Source organism: Aotus nancymaae, unplaced genomic scaffold (assembly GCF_030222135.1).
Source record: "Aotus nancymaae isolate 86718 unplaced genomic scaffold, 86718_ANA_hifiasm-v0.15.2.pri h1tg000033l, whole genome shotgun sequence".
NCBI classification, from domain to species: domain Eukaryota; kingdom Metazoa; phylum Chordata; class Mammalia; order Primates; family Aotidae; genus Aotus; species Aotus nancymaae.
Window position 1 is genome coordinate 3,104,446 of NW_026988447.1, and position 20,318 is coordinate 3,124,763.

The 20,318-nt window shown below is 35.4% G+C and overlaps 1 protein-coding gene across 5 annotated transcripts in view; it reads left to right on the forward strand.

The window, feature by feature from the left end:
- MARCHF1 (membrane associated ring-CH-type finger 1) overlaps positions 1-20,318 on the forward strand; it is an 883,830-nt gene that overhangs the window by 419,585 nt on the left and 443,927 nt on the right. The window contains exons 1-2 of one of the 5 annotated variants that reach the window (XM_064383767.1): positions 16,635-16,730; positions 16,969-17,177. The exons of 1 other annotated variant lie outside the window; for it this stretch is intronic. In XM_064383767.1, coding sequence (XP_064239837.1) covers positions 17,079-17,177 — 99 coding nt within the window. In that variant the 5' untranslated portion in view covers positions 16,635-16,730; positions 16,969-17,078. Of the gene's footprint in view, positions 1-16,634; positions 16,731-16,968; positions 17,178-20,318 lie in introns of those variants that run through there. 3 more of the 5 variants (XM_064383766.1, XM_064383768.1, XM_021676606.2) reach the window with 3 other exon arrangements.

Sequence of the window (20,318 nt, forward strand, 5' to 3'; positions counted from 1 at the left end):
TACCTGATCTAATCTAGCCACACGCTTTTCAATTACTGATTTATAGGCCACAAGTGAAGTTACTAAGTATTTTTGTAGTAATTATTTTCATACAGACACTATCTAATAGCAAATTGTTGCCTCTATTTGGAATTAATTTAAAGGGTAAATTATATATTATCACTTTTTAAAAATTTCTTACGCATTTGCTAATAGTAGCTACTTTTAGAAAAAAGGTCCTTGGATAATTGTAGTCTTTCTTAATGACTAATTAAACATCACTAGATAATTAAAAAATTCTAAACAGAGGTCTGTGTTTTCATTGCTTTATCAGAAACAACAGTAACCATTGTTTCTATTCCATGTAATAGTAAACATTATTAGGTGGTTAAAAGAAAAACTGTCAAATTTAAAATTATGTGAAATACTCGCATAGGGTAATAGTTCAGAATTTATTCTATTTTCAAACCAAGTATAGATACTCTCCATTTTGTGGAATAAGTACTTCTTAGTACTCTGCTCAAGTGTTCCTTCTTTAATGTAACCTCCACAGTGACTAAAAAAAAGTATGTTCTATCTAATTCAGTAATTGTATCAGCAAATATTCTAGCCCAAATAATTCATTTTATTCTTTTTAAAGATCTTAAAGTTTTGCAGTTTCTCAGTCTCTCTCTTGTTCTTCCTCTTTCTCTAAATCTTTCTCTTTTCTTATTCATTTGTATTTACTGAATATTGTATTGCAATTTCCATCCAAAACCTACAAAGATTTTAGTGTAGTAAATTAATACTGTTTTCTGACATCCCTGGCAACTGCCATCTGTGAAGACTTTCAAGAAATAATGTCTTGCTGAATACTTACCTTTTTATTTCAATATTATATAGCCTAAAATATTATTTAGAATCTCTATGTTTCATTTATTCATTTATTTATTTTTCTTTTCTTTCTTCTTCTTTTTTTTTTTTTTTTTGAAAGAAAGAGAAAGAGGGAAAGAGAACAGGAGTCTTGCTCTATTGCCCAGGCTGGAATGCAATCTAAAAATAGGTGTTAAAAACCTCTTTTTTACGGAGAATTGTGCTTAACAGTGGAGACAGGAAGGAATAAGAGAAGAAAATAACAAACAAACAGTCAACCTATATTTCATTTAAGTCTGTGAAATGCTATGCAAATGCTGAAGAGTGATTTACTTCCAATTATGTGGTCACTTTCAAAATAGGTGTAATGTAATACTGAGAAAAATGTATGTTCTATGAACCTGGGGTGAAGAATTCTATAAATATTCACTGAGTTTACTTGTTCCAGGTCTGAGTTCAAATCATAGATGTCCCTGTTAATTTTCTATCTTGTTGATCCGTCAAATATTAGCAATATGGTGTCAAAGTCTCCCGCTATTATTGTGCGGGAGTCCAAGTCTCTTTATAAGTCATTAAAAACTTGTCTTATGTATCTGGGTGTTACTATATTGGGTACATATATATTTATGATCATTGACTCCTGTTGTTGTATTGATCCTTTTACCATTATATAAATGTCCTTCTTTGTTTCTTTTAGTCTTTGTTACTGTTTTTTTTTTTAGAAAGAAAGAAAAAAAGAATGAAGAAGAGAAAGAGAGAGAGAGAGAATGGGAGTATTGCTTTCTTGCCCAGGCTAGAATGCAATTTAGTAATGGGTATTGAAAACCTCTTTTATACCAATAAGTATACTTAATGATGTAGACAGGAAGGAATAAGGGAAGAAAATAACAAACAAGCAGCCAACCAATATTTCATTTAAACCTATGAAATGCTATGCGATTACTGAGGAGCTATTTACTTCCAATTATGTAGTCACTTTTGGAATAGGTGTGAGGTGGTAATGTATGTTTTGTGTATTTGAAGTGGAGAGTTCTATAAATGTTTATTAAGTTTACTTGTTCCGGGTCTGAGTTCAAGTCCTGGATGTCCTTGTTAATTTTCTGTCTGGTTGATCTATAGAATTGTTAGCTCTTCTTGTTACATTGATCCTTTTGCCATTATGCAATGTCCTTCTTTGCCTCTTTTGATCTTTGTTGCTTTAAAGTCTACTTTATCAGAGGCAAGAATTGCATCTCCTGCTTTTTGTTTATTCGTTTATTTTTACTCTCTGTTTGGTTGGTAAATCTTCCTCCTTCTCTTTGTTTTGAGTCTTTGTGTATCGTTGCATGTGAGATGGGTCTGGAGGCAGCATACCGATGGGTTTTGGCTTTTTATCCAATTAGAATATATATAAGTTTAATACTGCCATTTGATGCTAGCTGGCTGTTTTGCCCATTAGTTGGTGTAGATTTTTCATTGTGTTAATGCTCTTTGCTTTTTGATATATTTTTGGAAAGGCTGATATTGGTTGTTCCTTTATATGTATAGTGCTTCTTTCAGAAGCTCTTGTAAAGCAGGCCTGGTGGTGGTGAAGTCTCTAAGTACTTGTTTGTTCGCAAAAGATTTAATTTTTCCTTCGCTCATAAAGCTTAGTTTGGCTGGATATGAAATTCTGGGTTGAAAGTTCTTTTCTTTAAGGATATTTAATATTGGTCCCCACTCTTTTCTGGCTTGCAGGGTTTCTGCTGAGAGATCTGCTGTAAGTCTGATAGGTTTCCCTTTATGTGTAACCTGACCTTTCTCTCTGGCTGCCCTTAATATTTTCTCCTTCATTTCAACCCTAATAAATCTGGCGATTATGTGCCTTGGGGTTGGTCTTCTTGAAGAATATCTTTGTGGTGTCCTCTGTATTACCTGGAGTTGAATATTACCCTGCCTTGCTAGATTGGGAAAGTTTTCCTGAATGATATCCTGAAGAGTATTTTCCAACTTGGATTCATTCTCTTCATCACATTCAGGTACACCTGTCAAACGTAAATTAGCTCTTTTCACATAGTCCCATATTTCCTGGAGACTTTGCTCATTCCTTTTTATCCTTTTTTCTTCAATCTTGTCTTCTCGTTTCATTTCACTGAGCTGGTCCTCGACTTCTGATATCCTTTCTTCTGCTTGATCAATTCGACTGTTTAAACTTGTGCATGCTTCGCGAAGTTCTCCTGTTGTGTTTTTCAGCTCCATCAATTCACTTATATTCCTCTCTAAATTGTCCATTCTCGTTAGCATTTTGTCAAACCTTTTTTCAAGGTTCTTAGTTTCTTTGCATTGGGTTAGAACAAGTTCTTTTAATTCACAGAAGTTTCTTATCACCCACATTTTGAAACCTGCTTCTGTTATTGGAACACACTCATTCTCCATTAAGCCTTGTTCCGTTACTGATGAGGAATTGTGATCCCCTGTAGAGGGAGAGGCATTCTGATTTTGAGTATTCTCTGCCTTTTTAGGCTGGTTTCTTCTCTTCATTATATATTTATCCCTCTGTCGTCTTTGTAATTATTGACTTTCTAACTAGGTCTCTGAGCAGACGTCCAACTTGTTGATTCCCAGCGCCGAAATCTGAGCAATCCACTGCGCTGGCCAAAACAGCGGTGTTAAGATTGATGGTGCTTTTTTGCTCAGGAATCTCCGGACTCTGCACCTAGAACTGCTGCGCTAAGGTGCCAGCAAAACCGCCGCGTCAGCCACAAGAGTCGCTCTGGCGACCTGTGGGGCTCCTCTGCTGGGAATCTCCTGGTCCATGAGCAACAAATATTCGTCTGAAAGTGTGGCGTCCTCTCGTTCTCTGTGCTTTCACTGGGAGCTACGTGCCCGAGCTGCTAGTGATCAGCCATCTTGGATCTCTCTCTCGTTACTGTTAAAGTTTATTTTGTCAGAGATGAAAGTTACAACTCCTGTTTTTTGTTTTGTTTTTTTTTTTTGCTCTCCATTTGATTGGTAAGTCTTCCACCAACCCTTTATTTTGAGTCTTAGTGTGTCCTTGCTTATGAGATGGATCTGGATATAGCATACCGATGGGTTTTGACTTTTTATTCAATTTGCCTGTGTCTTTGATTAGGGCGTTTAATCCATTTAAATTTAGGATTAATATGATATTTTGAGTTTAATATTGTCGTTTAATGCTAGCTGGCTATTTTTCCCATTAGTTGATATAGAATCTTCATTATGGAGATACTCTTTACCTTTTGGTAAGTTTTTGGGATGACTGGTACTGGTTGTTCCTTTCTGCATATAGTGCTTCTTTCAGAAGCTCTTGTAAAGCAGACCTGGTGGTGATGAAGTCTCTGAGTACTTGCTTGTTCGTGATAAATTTTATTTTTCCTTCATTTATGAAGCTTAGTTTGGCTGGATATGAGATTCTGGGTTGAAAATTCTTTTCTTTGAGGCTACTGAATATTGACCCCCACTCTCTTCTAGTTTGTAAGGTTTCTGCTAAGAGATCTGCTGTGAGTCTGATAGGCTTCCCTTTATGGGTAACCGGACCTTTCTCTCTAGCTGCCCTTAGAATTTTCTCCTTTATTTCAACCCTGGTGAATTTAATGATTATGTCTTGGGGTTGCTCTACTTGAGGAATATCTTTGTGGTGTTCTCTGTTTTACCTGGAGTTGAGTATTGTCCTGCCTTACTAGGTTAGGAAAGTTTTCCTGAATAATATCCTGAAGAATATTTTCCAGCTTGAATTCATTCTCTTCATGACATTCAGGTACACCTATCAAATGTAAATTAGGTCTTTTCACATAGTCCCATATTTCTTGGAGACTTTGCTCATTCCTTTTTACTCTTTCTTCTCTAATCTTGTCTTCTCATTTCATTTCATTAAGTTGGTCTTTGACCTCTGATATCCTTTCTTCTGCTTGATCAGTTCAACTGTTAAAACCTGTGCATACTTCGCAGAGTTCTCATATTGTATTCTTCGGTTCCATTAATTCACTTATATTCCTCTCTAAATTGTCTATTCTCGTTAGGATTTCATCAAACCTTTTTTCAAGGTTCTTAGTTTTTTTACATTGGGCTAGGACACGTTCTTTTAACTCACAGAAGTTTCTTATTATCTACTTTCTGAAGCCTAAATCTGTTATTGGAACTCACTCATTCTCCATCAGGCCTTGATCCCTTGTTGATGAGGAACTGTGATCCCCTGTAGAGAGAGAGGCATTCTGATTTCAGGTATTCTCAGCCTTTTTACGCTGGTTTCTTCCCATCATTGTAAATTTATCCACCTGTTGTCTTTGTAATTACTGACTTTCAAATTAGGTCTCTGAGTGGACATCCAATTTGTTGATTCCCAGCATCAGAATCTGAGCAACCCACTGCGCCGGCTAAAACAGCGGCGTTAAGATTGATGGTGCTTTTCTGCCGGGGAATCTCCGGTCTGGCTTCCTTCTTGAGTCCCTTTTTCAATCAGCTGACTAGGCTACTCTGCCTTCCCGGAGCTCCAAACATCGACCAAAAGGGGACCCAGTTCTGTTTACTCTGCACCAAGAACTGCCACGCCAGGGAATCTCCTGGTCCGCGAGCAACAAATATTCGTCTGAAAGTGTGGCGTCCTCTCGTTCTCTGCGCTTTCACTGGGAGCTACAATCCTGAGCTGCTAGTAATCCACCATCTTGGGTCTCTCTCCAGGATTAGTCTGTTTCATTTACTTTTTTCAATCATTTTAAAGTTAATTTCTTAGGCTTTTGACCTATTAGTACTCTACTGACTACATATTCTTGGGAAAATGGCCAAATAGTATAGGAACTTGTGATAGGTATACTAATTTTGTCCGCTTCTGTGAAACCAAAAACATTACTATAGAGTGCATTGATCTGGGTGTTATTGTTATTAATATGAGAAGAACATTCTAATAATACCACACACATTGCCTGCTTGGCTTTGTGGCAGATGTCAAGCACAGGACAGCATAATCTGGGATCAATCTGATTATCACCTCACAGAATTAATATATTTGATCTGCATTCTATACATCACGATTCTTTATTAACATGTTATTAAGTTGTTTGGTATCAGACAGAGTTCAATGTAATCTTATATCAGTCATTCATTTATTATATGTGGGACCTTGGGCAAGTTATGTAACTCTCAGAGCTTCAGTTTCCTTCTCCATTAAATGGAGATAATAATCATGCCTAGGAAGATTGTGTTGGGGAACAAATAATATATATACATGTAGAATGCTTAAAACATTATTTGGTAGATAGGAGTTGGCTCAATAATAGCAATTACTATTGCCATTATTTTCTTCAATACAATAATTCAGATTTATAATGATACCCAGCTACTGCAACTCTCCAATTATGAAAAATTGCATCTTTTAAACTACAGTTTTGATGTGAGTTATGTGGCTTTTTTATAGCTCTTATTTTTTGAAAAAATATTATTTGATATGTGTCTATATTTAATCAACTAGTAGAAATAATTCTTTTTACATAAAAGATATTCAGTTTTACTGTGTGTTTGAATACTCTTAGGTATAGTGTCAAGAAATATACTCCATTATTTTTTAAAATATTTAATATCCATCTTTTTTTTGCAAAATAAGTACTTTTAAAATGATCAACCTTTTATTAGGTAATTTTAAGCTTCAAATATGAGTGCTTAACTATTAATTAGCCTGTATTCTTTGACAAGCCATGTCCCAAGGAGTTTACATGCATTATTTTTATATTTTTCCATTTTCTATTAAATTTATTTTTAATTGGCCAAAACAGTATACATTTATAAAGTACTACATGTTTTGAAATATATAGACATTGGGTAGTGGCTAATGAGAGATCACCTCACATCTTTTAGAATGGTAATTATCAAAAAGATGAAGGGTAACACATGTTGGAGAAGATGTACAGAAAAGGGAGACATTGTATACTGTTGCTGGGAATGTAAATTAGTACAGTCATAGGAAAAACAGGATGGATGGTTCTTAAAATTTAAAAAATATAATTACCGTATGATCTAGCAATCTGACTCTTTTCTATATATCCAAAAGAAATGAAATCACTATGACTAAGAGATATCTGCATTCTCATATTTATTATAGCACTATTGACAATAGTTAAGTTATGGAATCAGCCTAAGTGTCCATCAGTGGATAGATAAAATGTGGTAAATATAGACAATGGAATGATGAATCAACCTTTAAAAGAAGAAAAAAATCCTGTCGCTTGCAACATCACAGATAAAGCTGGAGAACATTAAGATAAATAATGCATAATCTCACTTGTATGTGAAACCTAACAAAGTTAAACTCACAGAAATAGAGAGTAGAATGATAGTTACCAAGGGTAGGAGGGTAAAGTTGTGGAGATGTTGATCAAAGGATATAAAATTTTAGTTACAGAGAAGAGATCTATTTTGTACACAATGGTGACTATAGTTAATAACAATATGTTGAATTCTTGAAAATTGCCAGGAGAGTAGATTTTAAGTGTCCTTACAACAGAAAAGATAAGTATACAAGGTAATGAATATGCTAATTGGCTCAATAGCTATTATCTGATTTATTTACTCAAAATATTAACATAGTACTCCTGTGTGAATATTAACATGAGTATTAATGCTATTTATATAAAAGAATATGAAAACACCAGAACTTTACTGCTTTACAGTATTGACAGATCTACATGATTATTAATTTTGTTCAAAGTTTTTAAAACTCTGAAAGACTTTTATAGTGCTCTAATTTATGAGATTTTAGAGGCCTACTATAGATAAAGAGGAGTCTATAAAAATGATGTAATATCTGATAAATCTTCTGAGATATACTTCTTATAAAGTAGTCATAATGGTACTTTTAAATATTCAATAGCTTGTTTTCAAATATTATATTTTTTAATTTATTTATGCCCTCTTGCCTTCTTAAGTATTTTTTTCTCTATGAAATTTTATTAGGGTAATAAAATAATTTGTAGTACCTATATTAACAATCTATTTTGTTACTTATATCTCTTTTTACACATTTTGCAGGTAGAATCTCCGTGTGTGTGTGTGTGTGTGTGTGTGTGTGTGTGTTTAAGGCATCACTTTAAATTATAGATAACAAATGTGTAATGGACAATTAAATAGTAACTAGACCAGTATATCTTACATTTCTTTGGCACAAGCTGATGATTTTTCTTCTGTGATTAGATTGGACACCTATTATCTCCTTTGCTTTTTTCTTCAGTGTTTCTACTTTTCTTTATGGTAAACCATCAATAGCAGCATACTCCCTCTCTATACTTCTGGAGTTCTCTTTAGTAAAATATATTACCTTACAAGATTTCTCTATATAAGGAACCATTTCTTTATAAGAAACAACCTATGTGCAAAGAGTAAATACAATATCTAATGTCGCAGAAACCCCAAATTAAAGGATACTTCAGAAATTATTGAATCCAGCCTTAAAAAGATTTTTGAATTAATTTATTAATTGCCCCAATAAGTGGTCACGTATCTCCTACTTGAACATTAAAGTTTGGTACTACAAGAGTAGCCCTTGTTTATTTTCACAGAGCTCAAATTGTCATAATTATCTTTCTTATACTGACTCGGATGGACCTCTAACTGTTGGATTGTGTTCAAGACTAGGGAATATATGTTCCAGTGTTTCAAAATACACCTGGATTAACATTTGTGTTTGTTCATTTACCACCTGCTCTCATACTGGTTTTTAGCCTTAGACTGTTCCTTCAAGCCCTCTGTAACTGCACGTAGGGTAACACTTATAAAATCCAAACACTTATAAAATTCAAAATTCTTCATTCTCAGTCTACTCTGAGGCTTTGCTTTTCTCTGCTGTTGACCCTCACTACATCATCCTCTGTCTTCTCTCTCTGTCTTGGCTGTTTCCCTTGGATTTGTTGTCCATTGGTATCATCTGAGTGTAATGCAGAGGTTTAACAATAACAGTGAATCAATGGACTTGTCTATGAAGTGCTTTAGTTTCCTAGGACTGTTATAACAAAGTACCAAAAACTGTGTGGCTTAAAAAATAGAAATGTATTGTCATGTTTCTGAAGGCTAGAAGTCCAGATCAAAGTGTGTTCACTCTGTGAACAGCTGTGTTCACTCTGAAAGTACTAGGGAGCACCTTTTAGGACCTAGCTTCTGGTAGTTCCTTGGTTTGTGGCAGAGTAACTCCAGTCTTCACATGGTGTTCTCCTTGTGTGCATGTATGTTTGTTAAATTTCCCAATTTAACAAATACTCTAATAACTTTTACATTTGACTGAGAAGAGTTCTGGGTGAAATATCATAGATATATGTAGACCTAATAAGACCATTCTGAATTGAAGACAGTCTCTATAGGAATTGATGGAGTAGGTTGATGCTGTTTTTAGGTTGAATCAGATTTGGCTAAAAATATATGAATGCATATCTATGAACAACTCATGAAAATCAATATTTCTGTAGTCAACTAATTACATCTTTATTCTTCCAAGAACACAAATAATGACATTTTGGCTATGCCCATATACCAGGACAATTGTTTTAACCAAGTTTCCTAAGTCTGCTGATTGTTTTGATACTTTAGGTATATAGCGTATCCAGCAGCAGAAAATACATATTATAATTTTATAGTAATAGTTATTTCATCATGAAAATCTGCCAGATATAGAAAGTAGAATATGTAGATTGACTTTCTGAATTTTGACCCATTATTTCTTTTAGCACTTTCCAAGTTACTAATTATAAAAAAATTGTCATAAATACCACTTATTCTGAAAATAGTAACATTAATAATGTTAGGTTAATAATATCTGACATTTTTCATAATCAGTGGACCATGAGAATAAAAATATGATAAAAAAACACTAGTCAACCTTCAAATTTAATTATTCCTTGAATAATAAAAAATTGGATCTTTGAGATATAAAAAACTTAGTAAAATATAGTTTCTAAAGAGGCTATGCATGTAATTCAGAATTATATTATAAAATGTATTCCTTTCAGAAGTACTCCCAGCAGTAAAAAGTAAATAAATAACATGTAAATAAATGTATTGATTACATTGTTAGTTTTTACTTAAAACATGCCTAAGCTTTATACTTATCAAATTGGGTCAAAAATTGATGAAAGAGGCCGGGTGCGGTGGCTCAAGCCTGTAATCCCAGCACTTTGGGAGGCCGAGGCGGGTGGATCACGAGGTCAAGAGATCGAGACCATCCTGGTCAACATGGTGAAACCCCGTCTCTACTAAAAATACAAAAACATTAGCTGGGCATGGTGACGCGTGCCTGTAATCCCAGCTACTCAGGAGGCTGAGGCAGGAGAATTGCCTGAACCCAGGAGGCGGAGGTTGCGGTGAGCCGAGATTGCGCCATTGCACTCCAGCCTGGGTAACAAGAGCAAAACTCCGTCTCAAAAAAAAATTGATGAAAGAACAGGTGTCTCTGGATCAGGAGATTGTTCTACATTGTTTCTGCCATCTACTAGCCTTCCATGATGTCAAAACACTAAGTCTCCTAGGACTTAATCTGGTTGTCAAATGGTAGGGTGCTTTATAATTTGCCTTTGAAATATAAAATTCCATGATGCCATTTTCCCCGTAAACTGAATAAAGACTTGTGATATTGTGAAGTACATATTTGGTCTTTGACCTGTTTCCTAGCATGCAACTCCTAAAATCTTTCGAATTGCCAAAGTGATGTCTGTTTTGTATACTGTGTTGACTGATAGCTGGCAGCCCATAGGTAGCTTCAGGATGAAGGCTGGTCACTCAGAGAAACCGAGCAGGATTATAGGGTGTTGGAACTTTTATCCCAATCCCAGCCTCCAAGGAGGAGAGAGAAGGTGAATGTTAAATTGATTACCTTAGCCAATGGTTTAATCAATCATATCATAAAAACCCAAAATGACTGGATACAGAGAGCTTATGGATGGCTGAATATGTGGAGGTTTCTGGGTGGGGAGGGATAGATAAGCTCGGCACCCCTTCTCAAATGCTTTGCCCTGTGTGTCTCTTCATCTGTATCCTCTGTAATAAACCCATAAAGCTGAATATTTCCCTGAGTTCTGTGAGCCACTCCAGCAAACTCATTGAACCTAAGGAGAGAGTTGTGGGAACCCCAATTTGAAGCCAGAATTTCCAGGAACCTGGATTTGTGGTTAGTGTCTGAAAGTGGGGGGATGGTCTGGTGAGACTGAGCCCTGAACCTGTGGGATCTGATAATATCTCCAGGTAGAACTAAATTTGGGTAACACCCAACTGGTGTCTGCTGCAAAATTGCTTGCTTGTTTGGTATGTAGGGGGGAAAAAAACCCACAAATCTGGTCACAGAAGTCTTCTGTGTAAAGTAGAAAAGCACAGTTTGAGTGTGTTTTTCCTTGGAAAACTACTAAGAGATTTCCTTATAAGGAATAAAAATAATATTTGAGCAGATATGTGTATCTCTACATCTAGGCAACCTTTAGGAATCCAATAAAATGTCATTTGTGGGTTTTGCGTGCATGTGTGCATGCATGTGTGTCCTTGTGCTTGATTAGGAATGTTACGGCCAAGTCTCTTTTTCTTGAACCTTAATATCATACAGGAAGCATTTTGTTAAATTTAGTTTTTAATTCTCTGATGCATTAAGTCAGAATTTTGACACTTATAAGAGGAAACTACTACTTCCTTCTTTAAGTCATGAAATGGCTTAGAGAAACTGTCCCACTAGGCTTGAGAATACCAGGTTTACGAGGCCCTAGAGATACTGACAGTGAAGTTCCAGAATATGCAAGGGGAAGGAGCCTCACAGCCATGTGTGAGAATGCCTCCCCCAACACACACACACACAGATACACAGACACAGACACAGACACACACACACACACACACACACACACACACTTTTTCTCTCTCATTCTTCAGGGATAAAAGTGGGCAGGTTCTGAAGCAAGCAGTAATTAAAGACCTTCCTCTATGATTCCAATTCCTCTTTTTGGGACGACTGCTTTACATTTTCTGAAGATAAGTGAAGAAACACATATTGGTCCTCTGAAACTGTTTTTTCTATTTTGCTCCTTGTTCAGCTAGATATACTAATATTTTGAAAGCTATTTTCTGATGCTATTCTTTTGTCATGAGCGATGTATAAATCATATAAACTAGTACAACTGACTCTTTAGGGCATGCCGTAATTATCACATATATTATGTGACTGTGGTGATCGTTACTGATTCTCCAAAAGGCTGAAATGGATGTCTTGGCTATGTTGTCATCTGCATCAACTTCAGAAAATATACGTGGCTAAAATTAGGAAAAACAATTTCCAGAGAATAGAATCAAAGATCTTAAGAATTCATCTGATCTATTATATTGTCTTTGGTATTGAAGACTCATCATCTAGTTGCTTCTGAAAGGTCTTCAGAGACAGACTACTCACATTAAAATGGTTTTGTAATTGTAGAAGATAATTGCACATACTAAATGTAATCACAATTGGATTCCAATAATCAGACAAAACCCATAAAAAACATACAAGCATTTTAGAAATGCTTTATGACATTGCAGATTTTTTAATAAACACATGACCAGAAATTTTAATTATTTTCCATTTTATATTCCCTCTCATTATTTCTACTAAGCTTGTTTGGCTAGCTCGGGTTGTTCTCTCTCTTCTATTAGTACATAATTGTATGCTTCAGAATTTCTCTAGTAACGATACCTTTAAATTCAAGTTCCTTCTCCTGCTCCTTTACAAGATAACATAAATTATTTGTGTCATGATAGCTTATCTATATATTCTTCTCAATAATATTTGACAGTGGCCGTTTAACCCCCTTTGCAATGATGCACTGAAAACCCATTCAATCCAGATTTCCTCCCTTTCACCAGGGATTTGTAATGAAATACCCTTTTTCCACCTCAGTGTACCCTGTTTATATTTTCAGAAATAACTTAAAGTGCTTATCTTTATTACTTCTCTGTCTTGTATCAATGCATTTATAATTTTATAAATATACAATATAATTTCATATTTTATAATTAATATAATTTTATGTGGCTTATAGACTTTTTCTTTCTGCAAGGTCTGGGCCCTGGTTTCTTTCCTCTCTCCTTTAAAGTGGTGATCCTAATAATATATACATCCTAAACCAATTAATAATCTTAAACAAATTTTCTATAGTGTCCTGAACTTTCACATACCAATTTCACACCATCTCTATGCCTTGAAATGATTTTATCACCTTATGTCTACTAAGCCCAATAGATGCCCCAATTCCTCCTTAAGACTTTAACTGTGCATTTAGAGCTAATATTATTCATTATTGCTCAAACCTCCTTTGATATTTACTTTCAGTATTCTGTATTATCTTTCAAATATTAATTGCCGTATGCTGCATATTTTTTAAATTGACTTACCTCCTTAAATCTTATTTCTCTAATGACACCACAAATTCTTTGACTACAGCTATTTCACCACATAATTTTATATATTACCTGCTGCCCATTAATTCCTAGCATGGTTTAGAAAACACAGAAGATGCTTAATAAATGTTTATTGAATTGAATTATCAGTCAGTCCATTTAATGTGTTAGCAGATGTTTACTTGGTTCCTTGTCTCGGCCTAACACTGGATTTCCTTTCTTGATAAATTGCATTCAAAATAAATGCTTTGGAGGCCTATTTTTTGTTGTTATTGTTGCAGCTGGCAAAGGTTGACGTGGTCTTAACCAGATATGCATATTTTGCTTTGTTTACCTTTTAAACTAGAGACGAACTAGGCCACTGAGAATAAGGAACAGCACCAAATCAGAATCTCTTGGGGAAAACTGAGGTCTGAGTATTAGAGTTAATAACTAAAAATGCCAAATTTTGGAGCCCGAGGCAGGAATGAGGAACCTGTTCCCAGAGCCAAGGGCTGGAAGCCAGAATGTGGAAACAAAACAGATATAATTTAGTCATGTGTACGGAATAAGTATTCAGTGAAGAGTGAATATTCCAGGATGATTTCAATAGTAATTATAGTCTATGGTTTCCACAAAAATCAAGTTTAAAAATCTGGATCATGTAATGTGATTGCAAATGTAGTTGGAGATGAGCTGAATGACTCCTGAGTCCACGATTATCCTGGCCAGTGCCTATCAGTGCTTAGTTGCTGGGTCCATTGCTCTTTGTGACTCCGCAGGGTTTAATTACTGCACAGGATGGACTGTGCTCCCATAGGAGGAATGCATTCCACAACAGTTTTCTTAGTTTTGGATTGTTACGTAATGAGTCACCCCAGAGACTTCTGGTTGTTTCTAATTGGCAGAGAACTATGGAAGCTGCTTGAGGAAAGGTATTAGGTAAGTGCAAGACACTGACATTAGCTGATTCGTATTCAATGTTCCGAGGCGGCAAACTATTAGAGTCCACAAAGTATTAAAAGCACATTTCCCCCCCGATACAGTTGGAAAATTTTAAAAGTTCAATTTGTGGCAATACCTAATACAATGTTAGATAAATATTTATTAAACAGACTGATTATTAATTTTTCTTAAGTTATTGCTAAAACATTTGCTTAAAAAGATGTAACAAACCTCTTCTTGTTTACTGTATAAAATACTCTAAGAAATAAATACACTTTTCCAGAAATTCAATTTGTATTTTAAATTTCAAGATAAAAGAAAGCTAATTGAAATAACTCAACCACATAAATCAAATTAACTCAAAATTCAAATCTGATTTCTGAAAAATCTCATAGCAAACAAAGGATAACCTCATATCCATAATGAGGTAAAGGATTAAGACAGCTATTTAGTGAATTCAAGCTAAAAATCTTCTTTCCCATAGCTTTAATGAATATTTTTAGCAAAAGTACTGAAGTCTGAATTTATCTGGAAAGCTGCCTTGGCTTTTCAGGGAACTTTTCATGGACATAAACAGGGACAATATTACTTCTCTAAAGAGCTTCATAATTTAAATTTTAGTATTTGTCACACACTATTACATTTACAGATTTCTATTTCCAGCATTCTCTTAATTAAGGAGTCCTTCTGGATAGAGGGATTAAAAATTATTAAAGTAAGGAACTTCCTTCCTCACACTTATAGGTCATAGATGTGATCATTAAGCTACAAAAAATTTAAGAATTATTAGTTTTAGCTGTAGGCATGGTGTTTTTGGCAGAGACTGGCTTTTTAATCCTTTCATTCAAGCTCCTGTATGTCACAAATACATTCTGTAAGCTTAAGTGTGATGATGGACAAATGCTAAGTTTGAGGAAACAATTTTTTTTTTTTTTTTTTTTTTTTTTTTTACTATTCTAAAGCAAGAATTTTTTCTCTGTATGAACTTTAATGAGCTTATTGTGCTGAGGTTATTTTTGTGATACATTGGAAGAGTTCTCAAAATTGTATCAGAAACATCTGTAGTAAAAAAAAAAAAAAACTCTGTCTACCTTGTAACTGTACCCTTCTTGTCTCCACCACAGCCTTCCTGAAAATGTGTCTATAATAAAGTACATCTCAGGCATCTATGTATTATGATTATGTCTCTGGTAACATAAGACCACTTCAATCTTTGCCAGCTGCAACAAAAAATAGGCCTCCGAAGCATGTATTTTGATTGCACTTAATCAAGAAAGGAAACCCAGTGTCAGGCCAAGACAAGGAACCAAGTAAAATCTCCCCAGATGAGCTCGGTGGACGATGAGCGCGAGAACCATGGGCGGGTGGCTAATTTAGGTTGAAATGAACACATATTTGGACCAAACTTGTAAATACACTGAAGTTTTTATTTTAGTGTGAATATTTAAATTGAAGATGTTAATTCAATCTTTACATATATTGTTGTTGACTTTATTGCCAACAACATTACCTGTCTTTTTCCACATTTTATCTCCGTCCTGAGTTTAAACAAATTGTAATGTCATAATGGAAATGGTATTATTTTTGTATAATACAAAGATAGGCAGAGATGAATTCCAGTTAGAAATCACTTTGAAGATCTCTGTGATTAGAAAAAAATTCTAACTTATAAGCAGTACTTGAGTATATAAAAGCAAGGAATTTTCTGAATTGTGCTTCATTTAGGACAAACAAACACAAAAACAGTGGAAGATTTGATTAGTTCACAATATCCAGAAAACATGCAATGTATGTATCAACACAGAGAAAATTCTGTACTTTTAAAGACAGAGTGCCAAACACCCTAAAAAAGAGGAAATAATCATGAGGGAAAGTTATTTTTACAAAGTTAATGTATTTTAAAAATTTGCTTCACCAAGAAAGTAGAATGTTTTAAAAGGAATGTTTTTTTTAAATTTAAAAAGCAGAAGTTCTGATTAACCACTTCTTCCAAATTGTATAACTATTGAGAGGACAGCAATAGTAAAGTCTGTTTCCTTTTTGGGAAAGCAAGGAGAAGCTAACATATATTTCAGAGAGCACAGAAGGTGCAATAAAGCTGAAATGCATAGTATAGAGCTCTATGCTTCAGACTAACTGATGCCTTCTGACTCCTATTGCTGATGTTTTAGTAGGGAAGGTGCAGTGAATAGTTAACCCTCTTTACAATCATCCAGAAAAAGACATCTGCAATTGCTCCAGGTCTCTCTCTCTCTCTCTGTCTCCCTCTCAACACCTCATTCTATCTCATTTGATGCTCTTCACTTTGAGGCAGATCCTTTGACCTAAGCAGATTATTATAGATGCATGAAGGACACAGCCAGCTAGCCACGCTTCTCAAGGAAGAGATTTGGCTCCAAATAGGACACTAAGCTTTTCAGCCGTCTGCTTATTTACCTAGTCAGCAAGATGCAGTGTCTCTGGGTGCTTAGTGGACTCCTGGGGAATCAGAGGAGAAACAAAAGCAGAAGTGACAGCCGCTGCAAATGTGGGAGTCTGTGCCATTAAAGGAAGCAGTTGCTAATAAGGGCCTGTGAGACCTAGGTTTCCTTGGTTTCCATGACAGTTATTAGGTACCATAGAAATTGAATTGTCTCCCACAATGCTCTTAGGGGAGAGGGGTGCTCCAGTGACAAAGCAGTGCAATTATGACTTGCAGTAAATCGTCCTTTGGAGAATGCAGTACTCCCTGGATTATTTGCTCTTGCATTTCTTTTAAACTCCCCCTTCAATGTGTTTGACATTTTGACCAGAAGACCCTGGCCTCTGCTGCACAGTGTCTCAAACACTATTTTTCCCCTTTTTGTTTAGACCTGAGCTTGGCAAAGCAAGGATATGAACAATTGTGCAGGTGGGCTACTCAGGGCGAGTGAAGAGATAAGGCATCCAATCAGGGATTGGCCACCTGCAGCCCTGCCAATATGCCCCTCCACCAGATTTCCGTAATCCCAGCACGGGAGACTGCCAGCAATGGGAGAAGTTCAATGGGCAGAAACAAAGAGAAGAACAAGGAAGTCGAGGTAAGAGGAGGTTTAATTTAACAAAATCAGAGAGCCAAGCCACTGTTGCCAACACTGCTCTCTGCACCATGGGACATGGCTAGGGCTTCAGAGCAGCTGGCTCCCAGCTCTCAGTGTGTAACAGTACATTGGAAGAGAATTACTTGTAACTGACTGGGACATATTAAACTTCACCTCTATTTTGTGAATGAAGAGGAGCCAAATCCATAAGGGCACTCGCTACTTGGTAGATGGAAACTTCTGCCTCTTTCTCTAAACAATCTACGGAGTCACTTTTGACTTTTAGGCTTGTGGGTTACAACCGGCTGTTCTGGGTTGGCTCTGGAGTTGCTGTGGTACATTTTCACACAGTGGAACTGGTGATGCCTGCTAATTTTGCTCACTGCTCATTAAGCTAGGATGTTTGAAAATAACTTTCTTAACAAAGGAACAGAGAAGCCAGTTATGACATTGAATATATAACATGAATTAGTGCCTCGTCGGATCAATTGCTCTTCATTCATTGGCAGTGCATGGTTGTGTATGACTGTTGTTTGATATCTGTACATTTATATTTTGTTCTTCATGGGAAAAGGCATTGTTTGAAACTCCACACAGGTTATAATTTTCAACTTCTTATGTTGAGCTTTTATTTTGCAGGGCAATTTAGCCACAGTTGTTGTAAGTTAAACTGCTTGAAAGATCAGATGCTGGAAACTTCAAAGGTTTTTAAGAAAGGGATTGAACTGAACACGGTCAAGGATATTAAGTAGAAATGTCATAAATGTTGTTGTGTTCCCCTGAAAGGGAGCTTGAGATAGAGTGCCAGAAACTGCAATCCTCTTGTCTCTTTAACACAACTATTTTCTAGTCCTCAGGTATGCTTAGCATTGTAGGAGATGAGCTTTCTCTACCTCCAGTTCTATATGTTAACCTTTTTTTTCTCAAGAATGGGTGCTGGAGGCAGAGGGAGCAGCAAATCAAATAAAGGAAATGGGAGTGGAATGTCAAGGAGTGTCCTAAAGGAAAAGACTAGTAAATTTGAATACATCTTCAAATGAGAAAATACATTTGTAGCCTCTTTCTACTTTATTTGAACTGATTTTGAAAATGTCATTCAATGGCAATGAGTTCTTGATGTGGCTAGAATTTCTGGATGACTTCGGGAGATTTTTCTGACTAAGTCAGTACAAGAGATACTTTTACATTCGTAATTGCCTCATCATAAACACATCAAGTATTTCTGGAATTTCTGAGAATTAAACATCTTTGTAAAGAAACTTAAGCAGCCCAGAATGCTCAGGCACGTTCTCTATTGTGTCTGTTTCCTTCGACTTGGCAATATGATTATCAGAGTATGAAAGAGTTTTCTCTTAAGTTTGTTGGTATGGGGTGGGGAGGGTGGGGTACACTGATCAGTTCTGCAAATAGGTATAGAAATGCCAAAAGCAAGATTCATAAAAGTTATCCATTGCTTACTCACGGTCTAAATTTTTGGATAAATTTAAGATAATGTTGTGGGAACTTTATGTGAAGATTTTGAGTGGCAAATTTGTTTGGTATCTGGAATGATCAGTATCTGAACAAATTTGGAAAAAAAAACATTGTGTCAATTCCAGGTAAATTCTAGAAATCTCTTTCTGTAAATGTCTACTTGGAATGAATTAGATAAATTGGAATGCCTTACATAATTTTTTTAAGGACAAATGTATTTTTTATCATTTTAGAAAGAATGAAATTATTCTATGTCAAGTAAAAATAGCCACAATCATCCAGATATGGGAATTAATCCACATCTTTAAACATCTTCATGAATATCTTGAATTATTAAAATATGTGTAACTTTGTTTCAGGGTCACAAACAGTGTAATGTGTCACAATGGGAGTTAGTGGGCATTCTTAAAGGAAGATGAGGTTAATTAGGAGAAAAAGAAACGAAACTCTGAGCCTTCATGTAATTTCTAAAAAGAGATACCGTTCTGGGCTGGGTGAGCTGGCTCACGCCTTTAATCCCAGCACTTTGGGAGGCCGAGGTGGGCAGAGCAAGAGGTCAGGAGTTCAAGACTAGCCTGCGCAACAAGGTGAAACCCCGTCTCTACTATAATACAAAAAATTAGCTGGGCATTGTGGCAGACGTCTGTAATCTCAGCTACTCAGGAGGCTGAGGTGGGAGGATCAACTGAACCCAGGAAGCAGAGGTTGCAGTGAGCAGAGATTATGCCAGTGAGCTCCAGCCCAGGCAACAAAGCGAGACTCTGTCTCCCCAAAAAAAAAAAAAAAAGATACATCTGAATATCAGAAAGAGAAGCATTTATAATGCTTCAAATGCTTCTTGGTTTTCTATAAGATGTAGTTTAAAGTTTCCTTTTAAATAGTATGCTTAAAACATATTAGTCAATCTTGTAGGTCATTGTTTAACTTGTTTTGATAAACTAAATAAATAATCTAAAAGATTTGTAAATGCCATTAAGGTGGACAAATTAAACAGCATACATCTGTGTGTTGGAAAGCAAGAAGAATCAATGATTTCTATAATTTCAAGTGGTGATGCTTTCTAAAGAAAGGTAAAACGTCTTGAACATATATGGACATTTCCTGATAACAAATGAGAAGAATCCTTTCTTGAAATTTTCTTAATGTTTTCTGCTTGTCTTAAAGTTATCCAAGGAAGCATATGTGCATTGGGCAAACGATCTAATTTCAGAATTAAGAATTAGGTTATAATTAATTTAAACGAGTAAATTAAATCAAAAACTAATTTAAATTTAAGGCAATTAACTTCTCTTCATTTGAAACTTTGTGACTCTTAACTAACGTATTAACTTGATATAAGATTTCTTAAGCCACATGAAGAAAAAAATAGGAAAACTGTCAATCATAGTTAAAATACAGACGATCCATCCTGTTAAAAATATCAAGAAAAATTTTCTAAAAATTCTTTTGTTGATTTTTTTAACAGCATAGATCTTCTATATTTAAACATTTTTAAAAATAATTCCTACCTCTAGCTTTACAATGAAAATACATTTTGAAATATTTTTATGCCATGCTATTATAATCATCTCTATTTTGTTAATAACTCTGGAAGTATAAAACACAAAATAACGTATTATGTCCAGTTTGGATATAGTTGATATTAAGAGTTAGGGAAGGCATGTAGGT